The sequence below is a fragment of the Camelus ferus genome, chromosome 4 (genome assembly GCF_009834535.1).
Source record: "Camelus ferus isolate YT-003-E chromosome 4, BCGSAC_Cfer_1.0, whole genome shotgun sequence".
Lineage (NCBI taxonomy): Eukaryota > Metazoa > Chordata > Mammalia > Artiodactyla > Camelidae > Camelus > Camelus ferus.
This window is the reverse complement of record NC_045699.1, coordinates 29,444,114-29,466,254: the sequence shown is the minus strand read 5'-3', so window position 1 is coordinate 29,466,254 and position 22,141 is coordinate 29,444,114. Positions and strand designations below refer to the sequence as shown.

Genomic DNA, 22,141 nt, shown 5'->3' with positions numbered 1-22,141 from the left:
TACTTTAAAAAACCTTAAAAACCAAGGAAACTCTTTTAAAGAGAAAAACCAAATGAACGCCCTGCACACATCAGGTAGGTGTTGGACATGAGATTCTTAGTCACGTCCCCTGGATTCCAAAGCCCGCTTTCTTTGGTTCCACTGAATTCCTTGGATCCAACTCCAAGTGCAATTAGTCTGCATGGTGAAAGTTAATAGGTAAACATCAGAGTCTTTAAAACAGTCACTGGAGGGATAAAGCAGTAAGCAAACCTACGGTACTAGTGAGTGAAAGTGCCTCAGCCTCTTCCTAGACCCTTCCCCCTTGTCTATCTCAACTCTGTCTACTTCAGCTCAATCTTTAGTAGTAGAAATGATTTTTCTAAAGTCTCCTTCGGGCAGCAGTGTCCATGTAACACAGTTCTGGTCAATAGGACATAAGCACACATGTGGAAGTTTCTGGCAAAGCCTCTGCTTTTGTAATCCAGGCACTAAGACTTCTGCCTCCTTTTCCTACCTGAAACTCAAAGACTGAGACCCAGAGGTGCAGCATCCTTCTTGGAAGAAGAATGTGTGGAAAGTAGGAGGTAGAGAGCTGACAGGAAAACTGTTGAGGAGACTGCTGGCATCATTCAGATGCTTAAAAACAGGGCTGGATATTTACTCCACGGGCTTCTTTGAAGCCACTGTTGTAGCATTTTCTGTTATCTACAGAGAACACAATCCTGAGTGATACATATATATGTGTGAAATAAATTTTTATATGAGAAATAAATTAAGCTTACATTTATCAGTTTCTCATGAGAGTTTTAGGTATGCTTTAGTAGCTCTTGAATTACATATTTTAAAGATTGAAAAGTAATTATTTCAGAGCTTATACTTGATGGGTGACCACAGATTATCTTTGTACCACTCAAAAACTGGTCATATAATAAGAAGCAGTGAATTCAGCCTCTGGGGCGAGGAGCCTTCTCTGCCTCCCGGGATTTTGTGGAGGAGAGGGTGAGGGGCATGGGCGGGGGCGGGGGCAGGGTCTGTGGAGCTGCTTTTTTGTGTTGGGGGGCTGCATTTTGTCCTTACCAGGCTGTATGTTTCCTGGTCACTTCCCTTGTTTTTCTGGGTTAGAACGTCCACTACGTACATCTTTGTCCTGAATGACAGACAGCCTCTGAAGTTCCGTAGTCCCTTATTGAATTCTCTTGTTCATAGCCTTCTATCTGTAGCACCCTCCAGCCTCTACTACATTCAGTTGGTGTTGGCTAGCGGTTCTTTTAAAAATGACTCTGATCTTCTATATTTCACCGCTAATCGTTTTTTTGACAAGCTTTATGTCGTATAGTAAATTCCGATTTTCTCTGATCTGTCAGTAGCAGACAACCCCACTCCATCCCCATGATAATCAGTGCTGCATTGGATCTATTTTGGTTTGTACATTTCTCTTATTTATTTGAGATTTGGGGAAGAAGGAGAGGTGAATCTTTGTATTATTTCAAGCATCCTGGTCAAAAACCAGTGCTGACTCTATTTTTCATAGAGATAGAGTGTACGTGCTTCACTTCAGGTTGTCATGTTGCTTTACCAAGAAGACTGAAACGAAAAAATGAAAGAACTTGGGATCTTCAGAAAGTCCTCTTGTCAACAAACCTTTCGAAATCTCTTGGTTAAGAGATTAGAAAAGAGAAAGAACTTCATTATTTTCTTTTTCCTTCTATCTACTCAATAATATATGTGCTAAGGGAATATTCAGAAAGGATCATGCCACCAGATGGAAACTCCCTGTGAATAGGAGTCTTAGTTCTGTTCATTGATGATACATGCTTATCATGTAGTAGACACTCAATAAGAGGTCCCCCTGATATACTAGTTTTATTGATCACCATAAATGTTAATATACGGAGTCTAAAATTAAGGCCCAACATTAGATATTACATGCTGCTTTAACGTCTGGTGAAACTGGGAGGTGGGCTTAAATGGCTTAACCACAAGTTCTCCTCCCCACTCTGCTCCCACAGTTAAAGTGCCCTAGCCATACAACCGCCCTCATCAAGAGCACCAGGCACAGTTCCTGCTTATCTCTGAGTAGTGGCTTTCATTTCTTTGCCAGCCCGTGGAAGTATTCCGAGCAAGTCACGTTCTCTCACAGTAACCAGGGGTTACCTCACTCTCCTGATGCTACAAGGCCTGCCTCACACAGCCCTTGGTTGTTCACTCCGTTCTGAGTGCAGCTCCCATGTAGCCTTGTGTGGCATGCAGTGTCCTCCTATCCTGGGCTGTGAACATGTGACTGATAGACTGCTGCCAGTCTCATCTCTCCAGTGTCAGTGTTGAATATTGCATATGGGCATGCCATAACCAGCTGGTTGAATAGGAGGCAATAAAAGAATTCGCATCAAAAAGAAGATGGACTACTCATGACCGAGGACGTCTGGTTGGCTTTAATGAGCTGCTCTTGGCTAATTAATTGGTTCCGTGAAATGGCAAAGGCCACCTGAGACAGAACGACCAATTCCTCTAGGCTTATGCTTTGGGCATAATTTATGTCTTTGCCAGTTTTGCCAACTCTTCCCACCCTAAAATACTCTCATTCCCAAGACAAGAATTGTCATCAATTTACTATACCACAGCTTTACATGTTGTTGGGTTTGGCCTGTATTTAGCAGGTGGCTTCTGAGGCTCCCACTTGTGAAGGTGGGAACAACTAACCTGAACTGATTGGCTCTTGAGTCCCAATTACCAAGGATCCAGCTAGAACATTCCATTCACTTCATCTAGCCTGGTAATCATCACTGGCAGATTGGGGGCAGTCATGAAGATGATATTTGTGATTGTGCACCCCTGGGACAGGTGCAGGGATGACCCTCTGTAAGGTTTGTGAGAAGGTGGGAGACCACCATCCTGGAGGGAATTAGGCATGGCACCCTGGTTGCTTAAGAAGAATTGTTGCTCAGGCAGAGGTAGTGCCTGTCTCTGGTGCTACTGCTTCCCTTGCTCTGTGACCTACACTCTTTTGACTCCCAGGTGTATCAGGGTGCAAAGTCATGGAGGTCTTTGGCCAGGTGCTGATGGAAAGAAAAAGGGAGGGAGAATTTGGTACCAGCTGCTCCCAAGATACCAGAGGAGGTAACTCAACAGTTTTTCTATTGCAAAATCCCTCTCCAATATACTTCAGCTTTGCTTGGTGTTGTTGATTATATTTTAATATGGTTGAATTGCAAAGCCATCAGTTAGTCACTCTGCTTTGATTTTTACCTCACCACACAATTGGGAAGCAAACGAAAGTGTGAGTGTATGTGTGTTTATCAGAGGCTCTTTTAAGTAACAATTAAAATGAACTCAGGGTCAGTGCAGGCTAAGAAGCCAAGAAAAATGAATGGCCTGGTGGCTCAGAGAGGCCTCGCTATATTGCAGAATAACAGAAATCCCTGAAAGTTATTTATCCAGTCAACCCTTGCAGGGACTCAAACCCACCTTTTTTGAGCCCTGGCTAGACTATGTCAGGAATATTTGAACAGCGTGATTTAATTTTAAGGGGAACGAAACACTATGCAATTCCAGATTCTGACGTGGTCTACAAACCAGTGCCAGATCTTAGGCATCTGTTAGCCTACCAGTATGCCTCCCAATCACTTCTTTCCCAAGTCCTCCAGAGGTCCCAGATAATCCATATGGATTAAATGAAGGAAATCACCTTCTCCTTACTCTACAAACTCAAACTGGTTCCCAGTCCTGCTATTTGTCCTTTTCATTTTTCTGAATCCAAAGTCACAGCCTTAGTATGGGTCCTGGTCCGTACTAAGGTGGACCGTTGCAGTGCCTCATTGATTGGGCTATGGGATCTTTCCTCTCTAGTTGACTACTCCCAATAAAATCCCAGTGCAGAGTTTTTCATGCTCATCACCCTTAGGATCGAGTGAACACTTCCTGGTGTTACACCCAAGGACCTTTCTTTGAGCTGTGCCTCCGGGCTCATTTCTTAACAAGTACCCCCTCTGCGGAACCTCTTGCTCCAGGCAAACCAAACAACCATCACCAGATCCCTGGACTTGGCACGTATGGAGCTGCCTTTAATCAGTCTTCTACCCAGGATGCCCTTCCTCTTTACCTCCTTTTCTTCATGGACAAGTTCAATGCATCCTTCAAGACCTGGCCCAAGTTCTCTATAACTATAATTGTATCAAAACTGTATGTTGTTTTGCTTGAGGGTAATGGAGATTGTATTCATGCTTGTTTTCCCCCTTTAAATTTCATCTCCTATATGGCTATGCCAAATCTCAGAGCCTGTCCCCTGGCTCTTCCCTGTGCCTAGAGATACTTTCCCTGTCCCCATACCTGCTCTTCACAGGACTGCCTGATTTATCATTGAAATCTCAACTCAGATGTCACCTTTGTAGAGAGGCAGAAACTACTGTCCCAGATCTAAAGTAGCCTCCCCCTACGTTTTTCTGTCATCTTGTTCCATTTCTGCTGAAGTATTTGTCACCATCAGAAACGAAGTTGTTTATCTTTGTGTTTATTTGTTCTGTCCCCAGTTCTCTCATGCCTCACTAGAATATACCTCCCTTCCTGGAATATAATAACCTTATCTGCTCATTCACGCATGTAGCCCTAATGTCTGCAAAAGTTCGTGACACATGGTAAGTAATAATAAAAATCCTTGGGATTAGTATATAATATGTAGAGTTTGTAATCATAGGAATGGACATAAATAGAATTATTTTATGCATATAAGTTTCTTGGTGAGGGAAAATAAAATGTCGGGCATCCTAAGCAACCTTCCCCTTCTTCCCACCTGTCTAGCAACTGTGTTCTGTGTCATTCTTTGGATGTTTTCACGTTTTGTCTTTCACAACTGTCTTTGCGTGTCAAGAATGCACTAAGACCTAAGTTTTTCAAGACCTTTTAGAGCATAAACAGTGGAGCCAAAGCATTTACATTCATGTTCCTGTCCTGTCCATGTATGACCTTGGGGAAGTAATTCCATCTCTCTGTACCTCAGTTTCCACATCTACAAAATGATGCCTGCCTCATAGGATTTTTGGGAACATTACAGAATATGTGCCAACAATCAGACAGTGTCTGGCCACAGTAAGTTCAGTATACACGTTAATCATTAATTTTAGTTGTTTTCTGTCATGTGGAGACAGGACAGAATTCACAAATCCAAATAGAAGGGGTATCTATGGGAGCCTAATGTGATGGGGAAAGTGTGAGTGACAGAGAAGTGATGAGTAGCAGGACTTTTGTTCCATGAATTGAAAACAATTGAGTTTATTCAGTTTACATTTAGATATTTGTAATACACACACATATAAAGGAAATCTGAAAGATTAGAGTTCCTCCTTGATTTTGTGTTGAATGTTATAAATTTTATTTTAAAATAGTTTAACAGAACTCATCTTGCATTTTATTATTTTAAAATAAAATCCATTATATCAAAGTCTCAAGCATGTAAAAAACTGTAAAGGCCATGATTGAAGTCAACAATTGTGTGTTTTGAGATTTGGTGGGTGAACATAATTTCATTTGTCTATGAAGAATTTACTCTGTTCCCTTCTTGCTTTTTCAAGGCTTTCAAAAGTGATCATTCCTTTTGGCAGCTGCAGCTTACTCTTTTCTGTTTCCAGTATGTTCTCGGCTTCACCTTAAATAAAGTAGAGAAATGTGCAAGGTGACAAAGGGGCCGTCGTCGGCATTGTGAGAAGGCCTACTTGTTGTGTTCCAGGGACACGCTGTAACAGTGTGTGGAGGCATGCCCCCAGATCTCACAGTTAAATAGTTCACCCATTGTCCCCAGAAGGCACTTCCCAAAGGAAACGCAATCATGAATTCTGAAATTTCCTAGAGAGAGAAATCAGATGCCAGAGACTTTATTTAACAGAAGACAGCATTCTAAAATGTAGGAGTGAAAAAATACCAAGTAAAGAATTAGTTGTCTTAGGAGGGGTTTAGGGTGGCGAAATCACATATAATTCTTCGTCTTGCCTCTTAATATAAGTGACATGAGAGAAAATAAAGTTTACTAAAAAGTCTAATTTTTCAGAAAAGCTAATCTTTGACTCAAAACCATTTGTAAATACCCAAACTAATATTAAATATGCTTTAGTCTGTCTCCACATACATAGACACACACATACATATACCCATTTTTATAAACATGTCCTCTTTCAAATAAGAGCTAGTAATTTCTTGGGCCCGGTGATATTTGCCAGCTTTTATTGTGGACGACAAATGAGCAAGATTTTGAAAAACTGTAATATATGTTGTCGCCATTCCATAAACTCTCCTTGGGGTTGAAGGCAATTGTTTTATTTAAGCCCTCCTCTTTTAGCACACAATTTAATTTATATTCCAGACCCAACAGGAGAGACTATAATTGGCAAGTTATGACAGCATTACAACCATCTGCAAACAGCTTTTCTTCCCGTCAGTCTTAAATAGTAATTAAAAGTCACTATAAAATTATATGTAATTAGGCAGGCTATTAATGACAGACTAGATGTTTCCATGTCAGTGTGACTACCATACGACAGATTCTTAGTATGTATTTTCAGAATGGCTGATAATAAATTCAGTCACATAGGAAGTGTGTATCTCAGAGTCATCACTAGTTAAGAGGGCTAAATATTATAGCCTGAAGTTTTTAGTATGATAAGTTTCCTGGTGGATTCTAAAGTTGTTTTTTTAAACAGGAAGTTCTCACAACATGCCTTGGAAGTGTAAAATTTTATATTCAGTAGACTCTGATGGACCTTTAATGAAATTACCTTGCAAATATACAATCACAATGTTCTTATAAAACACACTTGTTCTCCATTAGTAATATGGTCAAGTGAGTGCTGTGTAATAGAGTTGAAATTTCTTAAAGCTACATATTAATTTTTATGAGGCACTGAGAATTCTAATGTCCTTATAAACAGTGAGACATAGTTGATCTCAGATTAATGAATTCTTAAGCAGATGAGTAAGATGAAACTGAGCAGGTTATTGAAATGAGCTTTAACAGTAGTAAATCAGTTATGTACAGTTAGTGTCCCACTTAAAATGAGATTGTACTCCAAAAGTTAATTTATAGATCCATGTTTTAGAACTCAGAATATGTTTTCCCGTAGTAATAATGCTATAAATCAACTTCCAGACCATCAACAAAAAACTGTTTAGCCCATATTATAGCTGAACCAATGGTTTACCAATATGGCACTCAAAGGACATTGTAATATAGTTTCTATGTGGAAAATGTCCTTCCATTTTCAAGTGAGAATTTTTAAGAACATATAAACCCTGTATCTCCCTAGACCTGGGAATGAGACGTTCTGCTCCCTACTCTCAGTACCTGCAGAGGAGTCTGCACCTTCTCCTTTTGCATTCCAAACCCCACAGGTCCCCACAGGGCCTCAGGGATAGTGATGGGTTGTAGCCCAGGAGAGTACAGGATGGTAGAAACGAAGGCTTGGGAAAGTACTGTTTCCACTATGCTCTGGGTTGAAGGCTGGAGGAGTAGGGAAATAGGGATCCTCATGAGAGGTGTAGTGTGGTGGGAATTTGGATATCCTTGACTAATGGAAAACTCTATCTTCCTGAGATTGGAATGGCTCTTGTGGCTGGAGCGATATTTTCTAGAGCTGTAAGATCCAGAGTTATGTGAGAGGTGCACAGTACTGATGAAAACTTACCCACCATCTTTCCAGAAACCAAGAATGTATATAAGTTTATTATAAATTTTAATTATAGGAAGTGTATGTAGCACACAATTTATGAATAATAAAATGTAGAATGTAATTTATCATTAATTTCATATAGCAAATTGATTCTCATAGAATATTTTTATTGATTGTTGCGGAACTCTTGTATCCATAGCTAACCTATAGTTGCAGTTGATTAGAAAGTGTAATTTCAACGTCAATGATGGCTGGTGTGTTCAGTTATGGTAATGAGTAGGACAAAAGTGAAACAATGACATAAGTTGGAACTTTACTTGTTTGAGAATGATGTGAAGTTTGCTGCACCACATAACAGCTTTTAAATGTTAGGACAATATTTTCTGAATGTTTATGCTATTCACAATGTAAATGGTTATGGACACGACACACTTTTAAGCCTAATCTGCATTAACATTTTTCTTCATCACTTTCTTAAATCTAGACCACAGGTTGGCAAACTTCCTTAAAGGGCCAGACAGCAAATGTTTTATTCTTGTAGGTTCTTACATTTCTGTTGCAATGATTTGGCTCAGCCATGGATGTGGGAAAGCAGGCACAGACAGTTCATAAATGAATGGACTAGTCCATGTTCCAATAAAACTTTATTTTCATAATAAGTTGCCAGCCTGCAGTGCATAGTTTTCAACCCCTAGTGTAGACAGTCAACAGAATAATAAGTGAAGCGGTGATTTGGCATTTGCGGATTCTCATGGTGTGAATACTCTCATCATGACAAACTTCAAGCTGACTTACCAATGGGATGTCACTGAAGTCAGAGTTGTGTTTGTATTTTATTGTGTCTGTATATTGTATCTGTAATATTACCATATAGAGAAAGTAGATATACATAACAAGAGAACAGACATATATATAACTTAAGTGTATAGATAATAGTAAAATAATTAGAAACTGTTAAGTTCGAGTATTTATTATCATTACTTTTAATATAATGTAATAGTATTTTTAAAATTAATTTAATTTTAAATTTATATGATTTTATTTTTGATAATGACTATATTTAACAATATGCTTACAAAATTCCTGAAAATTTGACAGTTGGTTCTTGTGAACTGGTATGAGCTGCCTCCAGCACACCACTGTGTGAGAGGAAGTAGACATATTGGTCATTGGAAGCTCAGGGAGAGTCTTGTCAGAATCTTCATAAGTCAAGGGGTCATAAGGAGTGGATCCTTGAATCAGAAAATGAATCAGAAATAGAGACTCTGGTTTACCAAAGACTTACCTTTCATTCTTTGTAGAAGGGTTCCATAGCCCAAGTCAAACTGGTAGATAAGGACAAAGCCTAATGGAACAATAGGGACGATGAAGGCTGGCTTCTTCCTTTTTATTGCTCTGATTCAAGAACAAAAAGAATGAATATCAAGGAATACCATGTAAATACAATCTCTACACTTGATGAAAAAAAGTTTACCTGCCTTTGGAAGAATATCCTCCATTTCAGAATTTACTTAATCCATTTAAGTCTTGTATGGAAATAGGATTTCCTAACTCATAACCCCTCAGCAGATTGTGCAGTTCTCAGATAGCGTCTATGCTTTGTTCATCTTTGTTTGATGTTGAGTCTCAGATTACTCATTTTAAAAGTGGTTAAATGTTGATCTCTGCCCTTTAGGGGTTGTGGAGGTCAATCTGTAGAAATCTCTTTCTATCGTGGTGTTAAATAAGTCCTCTCTCTAACTTATAGAATGGAGGAAAGGACAGAAGAAATCTAAGAAACTGAAGGCAGAATTAACTATTACTACCCTGGTTCTACAGAGTTACTGCCAAGGACTAAGCTTTAAGGGTTACTTTGTTTACATACATATGTTCTTTGGATCAAAGTCCTATCTTGGCCAACTTAATAATAAGATAATGGCAAAGACAAAAACAAGTAAATGATTTAAGAAAGTTTTAAAGTAAACAGCAAACATACCCAGCTGTTAAAGAGATTGCTGCAATGCCAAAAAATGTTCCAAAATATTTGAGGAATTCCCGTGACCAAGCAATCTGCATCGCCATCTGTCTTTCTCTCATTTCATTCTGCATCATTAGCTGCCTTTCCAGCTGAGACAAAACAAAGGACAGTGTAATTACTCATCTTTTGAATCCCAGTACAGTTAGTAACCGTCTTTTCCAGTAGATTTTCATTCTTCAGTGGCTTTGAATCTTTTTTTTTCTTTTCACCCTCAAGGGACTCTTCACTGAAGTCCTTCTGGAATATATACAGAATAGATGTGATATTCTTCTTCTGCATCCTGAGGTCTTGAATGCATCTAGTCTGGAGCCTTTATTCAAGCCTAAAATATATGTTCAGCTTACCATATGACATGTGAGAAAAGATCTATGTGCCTTTAAATACAAATACATTTTATTAGCCTTCATTACCATTTGCATTAAAATTATTTTGCTTTCCAAATCCATCCAACTCCAAACTGAAGCTCATTTGAAATATCAGGTCCATATCACATTGTGCTATGATGGTATTTCGAGACATCAATAGACATTTTGCTTTGCCATATTTTTCTTGTTGCCTCAAGTCCTTCACCGGTTTAGTCACTGCCTTTCACTGCCTTAGAATAGAAAGCAAATACAGTCCAGATCATAGTGTAATCGGGAAGCAGGTTCTTGTCTCATCTCAGAAAGAATTCAGAAACAAGACCTGGAGGTCAAGAAAGCAAAGCAAGGATTTATTAAGTGATAGATGGTATGCTCTCAAGGGGAGAGCGGGAAAACCCAGGTGGATAGCTGCCCCGAATTTCTTTGGCAAGCTGGTTATGTGGGTGTAAAAATGAATGGGCAGAATATTCATTGGTGGGGAGGGTCTTGGGGTTGTCTTTCCTGATCTTCATCCCAGCTCCACCTTCCTGAGGGTAGGAAGGATTTTTTTTTTTTTAATGTCCTTATTTAGTCTTGATCAGGAAGTTGGATGAGGGCATAATGAGCAAAAGGTTACATTCAGATGAGGGTATGATGATGAAGGGTTACGTTCTGATGGTGGAGATTCCTGTCTTGTCCGGCTTTTCTTTGTCTCCAGGACACTTGTCAACCCAAAATGTATGGTTTCTTATCAATCGAGGGGTTGATCTGCCCAGAGACCTCATTGCTCACAAGATGTATGGTTTCCTGCCATTTGGCCTGTGTCCCCCTTTCTCTGCTCATATCTATCTACCTACCTGCTCTAATAATTCGAGAGTAAATTTCTGAATGGATTTTCAGAAAATGCGTAGGAGAAGCAACAGTCTCAAAGCCCACACTCACTATTTTGAAAGAGTTACATTCTTGAGAGAGAAAAGTTGTTTTCTTTTTAAATTCTCAAATCTGGGCACTGTGTATCATTAGCAAAACCTAGAAGGTAGCAAGCATATAAAGCACAGGTGGGGAGGGCTGACTAATAATGGAACTCAGTTTTGCCTGCCTGCCTTTTCTCTACTGTGGGAAGGGACTGGAAGAGGAGAAAGGTCTCTTGGCCCCTTGGAGGTTGAAGCTCCAGAGGATGTGATGGACTTTGAGTTTGAGAATCCCCAGACAGAGAGCACTTGCAGTCCTGCCTCCTGTCGAGAATTCTGGGAAGGGGCATCTAAAATAGAGAAGAAATGGCTGCAGGGCAGATCTAGGCCTATAGAAGGACTAAGAGAAGCCATCTCAGTACCCCTCAGCTGCTGAGGGGTGTGGAGGTAGTCTGCGAGGTTCTCGTGTCAACCTGGGGAGGGGCACAGAAAGTAGCTGATAATTGAAAGCAAGTGGCTTACTAGGGAGTCTCCAAAGCCTAGGACCCAGGGATGCCATAACAGACACTTGGGTAAAGACTATAAGCCAAGGCCTGGGCAGGAAATGTGGCTGGATCTCAAGGGAGCAGCAGCTCCCCTGAGTGCAAAGGTGATGACCTAGACGATGGTCAGATACCTGCAGAGCAAATCACCTGGCACAGCTCAGGGTGATAAAATAAACAACTGCAGAAAAGCCCCCTCCAATCAGATGTGGCTTCCCCAATGCCAGTGCCACCTGAAATCACCTGGACCCAAATCTGTATTGGTTCTAGGAAAAACTGGACAGAGAAGGGGACGGAACCAAGCTGAATTCAAGCCTTTATCTACTAAGAAATCAGCTTTAAACTAGAGGAAATTGAGTCACTTTGATTTGTCAAAATTAAATTTGCCCTCATCAATGGAAACTGAAGTTCATTTGAGTTAGAGAGCAAAAAAAAAATAGTGTTTTTGCATACATGATTATTGAGCATGTGAAATTCTCCCTTGCCACATAACTTATTCAGAATGTTTACATGATAGTTCATAATATCCCCCAAGTTAAATAGATGCAGCAATAAATCATTTATGTCATTATTAAAAGACAGCTAGATTGAATCAAGGCACATATGAGGCCAAGATTGAAACCTTGGCTGCATGTTGTGAGCATCTAGGAGCTTTTCGAAGTCTCAATGCCCATGTCCACACCCCAGCCTAATTAAACCAGGATCTGAAGGTAGGACCATCATCAGTACTTTTTAAAGTTTTCCAAGTAATTACGATGTGCAGCCAGGATACAGAACCAGTGCCGGAGATGAAAGAACTCAGGAGCAATGGTTTTTGTCACCAAAGATCAAGCTGAAATATCAATCTGAAAACTGATCCTCTGGGCTCTCTCAAAATATTGTGGACAGGGGTCTTTTTAAGATTGGTGGAACTAATCTGATGGTGCTGTCATGGTGGATACATGACACTCTGGATTTGTGAAAACCCATAAAACTGTATACCACAAAGAGTGAACCTTAGTGTATACAAACTTTACAAACCAGCCAGAAGGTCAGAGGATCCAGAGGATGGAATGTGGACTGTGATGACAGCCTAATTGTATTATAAATGTATGCTATAACATCACTAAAGTGGGTGAAAGATAAGGAATTGACCTAACTTTGAAAAATGGTGTTTTGACTGGAAATTGTGACGCTAAAGACAAAAGGAACTGTACATAAACACTATACTCTAGATGTTGAAGGTATTTCTCTCAGAATACATGTTAACAATTCTGAAATTGCTTTATATGATACTGGAGATGAACAAATTGATGGGAGATGGGTGGGAGCAGGGTTTCTAACTATAATAGAGGAAAATTACACACACACACACACACACACGAAACACAGGGAAATGACTAGAATGAACCATGTACTATTGGATTAGTCAGTGATATCAGTATGAATTCATGTGTAGCTTAATGTAGATACAGATGAATAAAGTAAAAATTATAGGTATGCATGATACGTGGGTTAGTGTAAGTACACATATTTCCTTGCTCTGTCCACTAGTGGACAGAGTGGCGACAACACCCTTGTAGCAATGAGCACACCCAGCATCCACAGTTTGGTTTCTAAGACTACTCTCCAATAAGAGGAAGCAGGGCTGCTTGGAGAAATGGCTGACCAAGACTGGGACAGAAAATACACAAAATGAGCCTAGAGCATCTTGTAGTGCTGGACAGCAAGGAAATGCTCAAAACTATATATATGGACTATGTCAACGAGACATAGGAGCCAACCTAAAGGAGTACCCAATGGACAAAGTTGGAACAATTTGAGTACAAAAACATATAACATAATATTGGATTACAGTGCAAAGTATAAAATGAATATCTATGAGTCCATACTATTATGAATGGAAGAGAAAAATATCCTGTACAGAAGAATTCCAAATCATCTCTATAAATATTTCCCAGCCTCACTTCGAGGAGATAGAGCTTAATTCCCACCCCTTTGATGGTGGGTTTCACTTAGTTAGTTGCTTCTAAGAAGGAGTACAGTATGAAAATGCAGGAGGAGGAAGGGGAAAGTAACTTTACAGTGGAGAAACCTGGCAAACACTGTCTAAGTGAGCAAGGTTAACATCATTGCTGATAAGACACGCTGATAGCATGTATCCTTGATGTAATTTGGTGAGAAGGGCACTTCATTTCTGTGGTCTTCCACTCCCAAACCCATAACCTCGATGTAACCACGAGACAGACTGAAACTGAGGGCTGTTTTACAAAATACCTGACCAGTACTCCTCAAAGCTGTCAAGGTCATCAAAAACAAGGAAAGCCTGAAAAACTGTCACAGGCCAGAGGAGGCTAATGAGACAAGAAGACTAAATGTCATGTGGCATCTGGATGGGATTCTTGGACAGAAAAAGGACATTAGAGGAAATCTAATGAAGTTTGGATGTACCAACGTTAGTTTCTTAGTTGTGACAAATGTACCATGGTAATGTAAGATGTTAATTGTAGAGTATACTAAGTTAGGTGCTTAGGAACTCTGTACTACTTTTCTCTAAATCTAAAACTTTAAAAAATTTGTTTAGTTTTAAAAATGGTTATGAAGAAATCTTATATTATAGGTCCCTACTGCCTACTGATAAGAATAGAGGCAGTCATCTCCATATATCACAGGTAAATTGTGAAAATCAAGATTGTGTATCTCCAAGAAACTCTAAGCCTAGAGTTTAAAAAACAAAATATACACAGATCCTCTCCATAAGCAAGAAATTTTGAGGAAAGACATCATTGAGCTGTAATGTTAGTTAACAATTAAAACTATTAATTACCCCATTTTTATAAAATTGTGTTTAAAGTCAAAGGTCCAGATCCAAATACATTATATATTTGAAATTAATTAAAAAATTTTATCACCAAAGTTTTTCCTTAGCCTTAAAGGGATAATTATATTAATGCAATTATTAATTTAACAATAATAGGCATTATTTAACTAAATGTACATTCATTTTTCACCCTTCTTCCTCAAATATTGACACTAGTAACAAAAATAAAACATAACATATATAGTAAGTTTGTATAACAGTCTTTAATGAAAACCATAAATATAAATTTCTGTATCCTATTTTAAAAGAATTGGAGACCTTTTTATAATAAGAATTTTTCTATCTCTGTTACTTTTGATATTGTTTTCCCTTTATATGACAATTTGAAATGAAAATATTCCTGGTTATACTTCAGAGTGTCATGATTTTATAGGCATAGCATATGCTGGTTTAACAATTACAGAACCACAATTATTGTATAGAGAATGTAATAAAAGGGAGCAGCCTTATTAAAAATTAATTATTATTCATAGTAGGAGAAACCATTCTGACCACCTTCATAAAACTGTTACATCTGCTCTTATGTATTTTAATTCTTCAAATTTTTTGTTTAAAAATATTAAGGATAGTTACAAAATTACTGATCTGAGTAATTTGTCAATCTTTTGAGTTTCAGAAGGGGCAACGAAAGATCACAGAGCATTCAATACAAGTTTCCCCACAATACAATATTCATATGATTAAATTTCATGTGGAGACACGTAAAACATTTTCACAGCATAAAGAAGTCAATGACATTGTCCTATAAATTATCTTCACTGCAGTTTTAAGTTTTTTATTAATTGGAGCTTTTCATATTTTTGAGAAATAATTAGGCCAACCTTGAGAAAAAAATCTCGTTTACTTCTGTTCTTAGTTTCCAATTGCCTTTTTAATTAATGCAAAATATATTCACATGTAATAGAAAAGTTATTTGCTTAATTGAACGATGCAAAAAAGTTATTCCACATGTCTTGTCACAAAAGAGGTTTTGTTTTTATCAGAAATGAGAATATTTTATGTTTGTCTATGCCTTTTTTAAATTAACATAGGGGTTATTGGTACCTTTTAAAGTAAAAGCAAAATCAGAATTTCAAGTAAACAAAACCATTAAAATAAAGCAACCATAATGAAAGGTGTTACAAATGATATTTAACTTAAACTTGCTCTGTGCATATTTTGAATGCTCAATATCCAGGAAGTAGTTTGGGAAGAATCTGGAAGGGGAAATGAGTAATAAATTGAAGCATTTTTTAAAAGACTATTTTTTTTATCAATGACTTATGAAAATAATTGAGTATAATCAAAATAAAAGTATTATTCAGAAAGCCTAAAAGCCTTGGGTACAACATCTTCTTACATACCTTCCATTAAAGATTACAACACAACTAAATCTATCCTTACTCTCAGATGTTTGTAAATAATAAGGTCAACCTAAGTAAAATGTAAGAATTTCAGTTTTGCAAAAACCCTTTGTATTATTTTATGGATTCCAAAATATATGGACTTTACCCAAGAAGATCAGAAGATGCTGACAAGATGAGCAGACACTGGGATAAAATAAAAGGTCAATTTAAAATTCTTTAAAGACATAGCTCCTAATCATGTCTGATATATTATAAATACTATTAACTGAAGTTGAAGACAATTCTAGGACTTAAATGAAAAACAATAAGGGTATTTTCTTTTATCCTGGATTTCCTCATTTTTAAGAGGACATATTTCTTAGTTTGACTATTAATATTCCACGATGTCATTCTTAATCATGCGTAAAGCTAAACCCTCTATTCTACAACACTTACAACAAAGAATCTTGACACCAAAATGTGCTTCAAAAATAAAATCAGAAAATCCTTAAGAAATTGCAAGATGCTTGCTTCTACTTTATTATGGCAGCTGATACACTAATAGTAATAAAATAATAACGTGGCTCACAAGGTGCTAAGCCCTGTACTTCAGTTACATAGACTTTCTTACAAAATTTTATGAGGCTGGTCTATGAGTTGAAGACAACGGAATCCATTCCAACTGGTAGTTTAAATAGAATAGGAATTATTGCAAGATATTTGATGGTCGAAGAATTTCTGAGGGAGCCATGAAAGTTAGTTTGCATTCTGCACTATTAGGAACAACACAGCCAAGAGAAATGCTTAGCCAAAACATGGGACTCTTCTGGGGAAACCCCACTTCTATTGCCTCCTGTCACAGATGCTCAGGACCAAATATTGAAATGCCACCTCCATGTTCCCCAGATACCAGTCATCTCCATTACAGTGATTACAAGAAGATCCAATGTCTTATAGAAGCTTTACACTGCCCATGTCCACCTCCCAAGTTTCCTTCAGGCCTGTCTACTTGAGAGGATCAGGGTCATATGTGAACCCCAACTGCATGGGAGTCTGAGAAATTTGCCTTTGGCTTTCCAGCCTTAGTTGTATGGACAGGAGTACTATGAAGGCCTTGAAATGGAATGGAAGTTGAGCAGAGAAGGCGTTGGTTCAGTTTACAGTTGAGGAAACTATGGATCAAAATTCGAGTGATTTTCCTGTGGCCTCCTCCAGAGTCCAACCTTGCAGTCAGCTATAAGTACACTGGCAATAATCAAGTTAATGTGAAAAATAGGGGTAAAGTGGACAGGATATGTGATTATTATTGGAAAAGCCTTTGGCTTTCTATTATAATTAATTCAAGAATTTTAGAAAGACACTGCATAAAGAGCTCTAAACTTACCTGGAATACAGACTGACCTGAATTTGTCAAATTGTCCTTGAAAGAGCCTCCTTACATGCTGTTTCTAATTTCTCACCAGCATTTCATGCCCTTATCCCTGTAGGGATTTCAGTGATCACTACTCTCTGAATGTGAGCCTCCCAAGGCCCCTGTGACCTCTCCTCATTGCCATATGTGATTTCTCAGAGAGCTGGGAGCAACTACTATGTCCAAATAATGGCCATGGCCTGCAGATTTGATTTCTAAACATTTCTTGAAATGTGGCCTCCTCTACACTGTTGCACAAGCGTGGGTTTGGAGCTCCAGACCAAGGGCCCTGGGAGAGAACAAGGCCAGCTTGTGGCTCTATAAGGAAACTAGTGTCTGTGCTCAAGATGAGGGCAGAACAGGAAGTAAGGAAGTTCTGAAAGGTCAAGACCTACTCCATTTCCACAAATGGGATACAAAGGGGAAAGGCAACTCCTAAGAACACATGAGCACTGGAACCTTTTCCAGAAAAGTCCTTCAAATCCTATATTTGTTTGCTTGCTTTGATCCACAGTTTTTTTCTCAGCCATCTCATCTTGGTCTTCTCAGCTCCTGGCAATATAATCACTTTCCAGGCCCTAACTACCACCTCTTGCTGATGACTTAAGAATTCTAAATCTCCATCCTGGAACTCTTTTCAGTGGTAGATCATATTTCCAACTGCCTTCTGGACATCTCTACTGGGAGATGGACAGAAAAGTCTTACCAAAATGTCTCTGCACACCTCTTGAATCTAGTCTTCTTCCTGCTGTTCCTGCTCCAGCTCAGAGCATCCTTACCTATCAATAGAAGCACTACGTTACCACCAGTCTGTATCTCTATGCTAGTTTCTTCTCCCTCCAATCCATTCTTTTATACTGCTCTCTTTATATTTATTTACATTTCTATTCCTATCTCAAAAGGAATCTCATGTTCCTTTCCCACTTAAAAACTTTTACTGGTTCTTTGACTCCTAGATATTTCATGGCCTTTAAAAATCCTATTTTAATTTATCTCCTGGACTTCTTGTCCTGCCAGTCTTCCCCTAGACCACAGCCACCAATCCTCACCCAGGCCAGGCAAGTTCACTGTTCCACACCTTTTTGCTCATAGAAAGAGATCGACTTTAGAGTCACATGGATTGGGTTCAAATTCTAGTTCTGTCACTTACTTGCTGTGTGATTGTGGGCAAGCCCCCTAAATGTCTTGACTTCAATTTCTCTATCTCTAATAGCAACATAGTTACCTTACAGGGCTGCCCTCCTAAATAAGATGGCATATTTGAAAGGGACTGATGCACTGCAAGCACTGGAATGCGTTAGCCCCTTTGTCTTGCTTTTTCCTCTTGTCTCCTGTCCCCAGCGGTTACCTAGACTTAGAGCCTTTTTCCTTCACTTTCTGTACCTTTTCTTTCTTGGGTAGTTCACCTGTTTTCCTGAAGTTTTTTACTGAAGATGTCCACATCTCTATCCAGAGTCCCATCCACACACAGAGCAGTGCTGCCAACTGCAGCTGACTGACTCACATTCCTGGCACTGCCCTGAATTTAACACTCCCTACACTGCGATCATTTATGTCTTCCAGACCAACTTCCCTGTCAGCTCTTTGTATTCCTCAGAGACTCCCTGAAGAAAGAAAATTTTGGTTTCATCTTCAACTCACTCTTCTTAATTCCCCAAGCATCCATTTAGTCCAGAAATTCCACCAACTTTTTCTATAAAATCTCCCCTTTTCTCCATTCTTGCTGCCTCCCCTGAAATCCAAATTCTTATTACCTCAGACCGCATGGGGCACATGCTAGCTTTATCTATCTATCCTGTAGTATGTATCCAGTAACAAAAGCACTGCGACCCAGAGGATAATACCATGGCCTGCAATGGAAGTCTGGCTCCACCACTTGCAAGCTGTGTGGCTTTTGTCAAGTTCTTACATCTTCCTGTGTGCCAATTTTCTCATCTATAAAATGGGGCAAATGACAATGCCTCTCTTAAAGGGTTGTTGTAAGGATTAAATTAGCAAATGTATGTAAAGGTCTTAGAGCAAAGCTTTAATACAGATTCAGTAAAAGTTAGATGCTATTATTTCCCTAGAAAATAGATACAAGATTGCAAGATTATTTAAAAATATAAATTCTGCTCCTGTCATGCACCTGCTCAAAAACTTCTAGTGCTTTTATTTCCTACCACATTATGTGTAAATGCTCTGCTCAGCTTTCTGAGCCCTGGACCAGATCCGTGCCCTGGGACAACTTCAGTTTCTGCTCTGGCCCTTCCCAGCTTTGGTCAGCCTGGCTTCCTGCAGTTTTCCAGATGTGGCTCCATCTGTCTCTTCCTTGTCTTGTGACCTTAAGTCACAACATATCTAAAAAGCTCTCGTTTTCTTATCTAAAATGGGAATAATAACAATAGCTTCCTGATGGGTCTATTTTTTTTTATGCGACTAAAAAGGAATTATGTGTAAAGAGCATCTTTTGTAGCATGCCTGTGGTTGTTGGCGGAGAGCATATCTGTATGGGGAAAGCAGCAGCATTTCTACATAGTGTCAATCAGAAATACATTTCTATAAATCTTGATGCCTAGGAAGGTAAAAATATGTTTTGGGAGGAAAAGACAAAGTTTTCACAGAAGTGAATATAGTATTCTTAAAAGCTAATGGTTATTGAGCTGTTTGGCAGGTATTTCTAACAGGCTACTTTTCGGGATGAAAAAATGGTGATAAGAATGATTAGGTAACTTGCCAGTGTCTGCAGCTCTAGGACATATTGAGTGTTTCTTTTGCCTCAGTAATACTGTTTGTGACTCTTGTAATAAAAATTTATCAAATACTTATTTTCAGAATACAAACCAAAGCAAAAGAGAAGTAAACAAAATAAAAAGACAAAACGAAACCCCACGGAATACAACTGTTACCATGTAGGACATTCTTTAATTAGTTTCACTTCTATCTTCTCAGTGAGTTGTATGTGCTTCTGATCCTACATGTCAGTAGTATCTTCATGGAATCCTGAAAACTAAGGAGGTTTTTATCCAGTTAAAAAGTACTTCTGTGCTTTGATGTGGTTTTATTACATTTTTAAGTAGTATAAAATAATTCTTCTAAAATGCTTCAGAAAATAGAGGAATCCAAAGCAAGAAACAAGTAAGAGGGATTAAAGGCTTTGTTGAGCAAAACCCTTTCCACCTGGTTGAAAGGAATTGGTTTTTTTGTTTTGTTTTGTTTTGTTTTGGCTTGACAAGCTGATTCTAAAATTTTCTTGGAGGAAAAATATATGCCACAACATGGATGAACCTCAAAAATATTATGCTAAGTGAAAGAAGCCAGGCATAAAAGACTACATAGTGTATGGATTCCATTTATGTGAAATGTCCAGAAAAAGCAAATCTATAGAGACAGTAGATTAGTGATTTCCTGGATGTGGGATTCAGATCAAAGATTTATTATAAATGAGCACAAGGGAACTTTTGTGGATAATGGAAATGTCCTTAGGTGGATTATGGTGATGGTTGCACAACTCTATAAATGAACTAAGAATCATTGAATTGTACCTTACAATGGGTGGATTTTATAGTATGTAAACTATACCTCAATAAAGGTGTTTTAAAAAATAGAAATGGGACAGGGAAGCCTTTCAGCATCAGTTGAATCAGTAAATAACAGCATCTGTTTATTTTAAATCATTAACAAAAATGAGGATGATTTGTGGTGATATAGCTGTCTGACCACACAGTTACTCCTGTGTCTTAACAAGGTCTTTCATGTTCTACTCTCAATAATTTTTCAAAATCATCTGGGCCACTTGTAAGAGGTAACTATTCAGATGCAAAGACTTTATAAATATTTTTATAATAATATATTTTATATTTATCAAGGAAGGAAGAAAAGACTTCAGCATTGTATGTATTCTTTTTCATAAATTATTATTTTAAGCTTTATATTCCATACTTTTCCTATTCTCATACTAAAACACACCACCAAAATTTTCCTTGTGGTATCAAGAGATGGGCAGGATATTGTTTTTTCTCCAGAAATGTTTCTATTTTTCCTTCAAGCTTTCATAACTTTAGTACTAATATCACCCTCCCTGGGTATTAGAGCTTATTTGCTCTAAAGAGGTCCAATCTACACCACAGCAAATTATTAGTTAAGAGGATGGGTTGAGCTGATCTATCTTCCTTTAAATGTCTCTGCTCACTTGTCAGCTAACACCAGTTTTGCAAAGTATTTTGGGAGCTCAGATTGGATGGCTGTTAGTCTGGAGATTCTTTTATATTTAGAAGAAAATTAATTTACACAGCAGCTAAAATCAGAATCCAGTTAACATTGGAAGGTTAATCTAATGACATAATAATTGTTAATAGGAAGAATTCATGGGGCAAGTCATTTCCAATTCTAGTTAATTTTAAACAAGTCTTTAAATTAGAAATTTCTTACTTAAACCTGATTTCAATACAAAACCAAAGTAGCTTGTAGAAAGAATTCATTATTTAGTTATCCATTTCTTGGTAAAAAAAAAAGCTTCCTATATTCATGTTAACATGTGATTTAAAAATAATCATCCCATAGTATAAGCAAATAATCATTAATTCCTGAGATGGAAAAAAAAAAACGTTATTTTTGCATGCTGTCCTATTCTGATTTATATGGATCTAAGAGTTCTGCAGAAAGGTGAGCCTGACCCAGTCAGTCATAAGCAATAAATCTTAGATTTGCTGCTGTTTAATCCCTGTAGTGACTCTCTGTTTTTCAAATACAATGCTAAATAAATATTCAAACTGAACAGCCACAGGTAGGGAGAGAAAGGCCAAACTGAAAAACAGAAACATAAATATAATTAGCATTTTATATCATAAAATTTTCTTTTATAATCCTCCTGAATGTTTTATTTTAATAAGAAAGAAGTACATTTTCTGTTATGGGCTGTTTATTCACAGTGACTTCCTTGTGATCAGAACTAAACCTAATATGATAGTATGGACTAGCAAGCTAAGATGGGACGTATTGAAAACAATACTGATTCTGTACTGACCCTGGGTCAGCGGTGGTGGGTAGGCCACAGCAAAGACAGAGTGGTGGGAAGAGAAGGGCATGAACTGTCACGAATGGCACTAACAACATTGACTT

General features: G+C 38.2%; 1 protein-coding gene across 8 annotated transcripts in view; it reads right to left on the bottom strand.

Moving 5' to 3' along the window:
* Positions 1-5,217: 5,217 nt before the first annotated feature.
* Positions 5,218-22,141, bottom strand: part of PLGRKT (plasminogen receptor with a C-terminal lysine) — a 53,534-nt gene continuing 36,610 nt past the window's right edge. For 3 of the 8 annotated variants that reach the window (XM_032477719.1, XM_032477718.1, XM_032477723.1), the window contains exons 5-7: positions 9,610-9,740; positions 8,920-9,029; positions 5,639-5,817 (exon numbers count right to left, since the gene is read on the bottom strand). In XM_032477719.1, the coding sequence (XP_032333610.1) occupies positions 5,684-5,817; positions 8,920-9,029; positions 9,610-9,740 (375 nt within the window). In that variant the 3' untranslated portion in view covers positions 5,639-5,683. The other 5 variants (XM_032477721.1, XM_032477722.1, XM_032477720.1 and 2 more) reach the window with 3 other exon arrangements.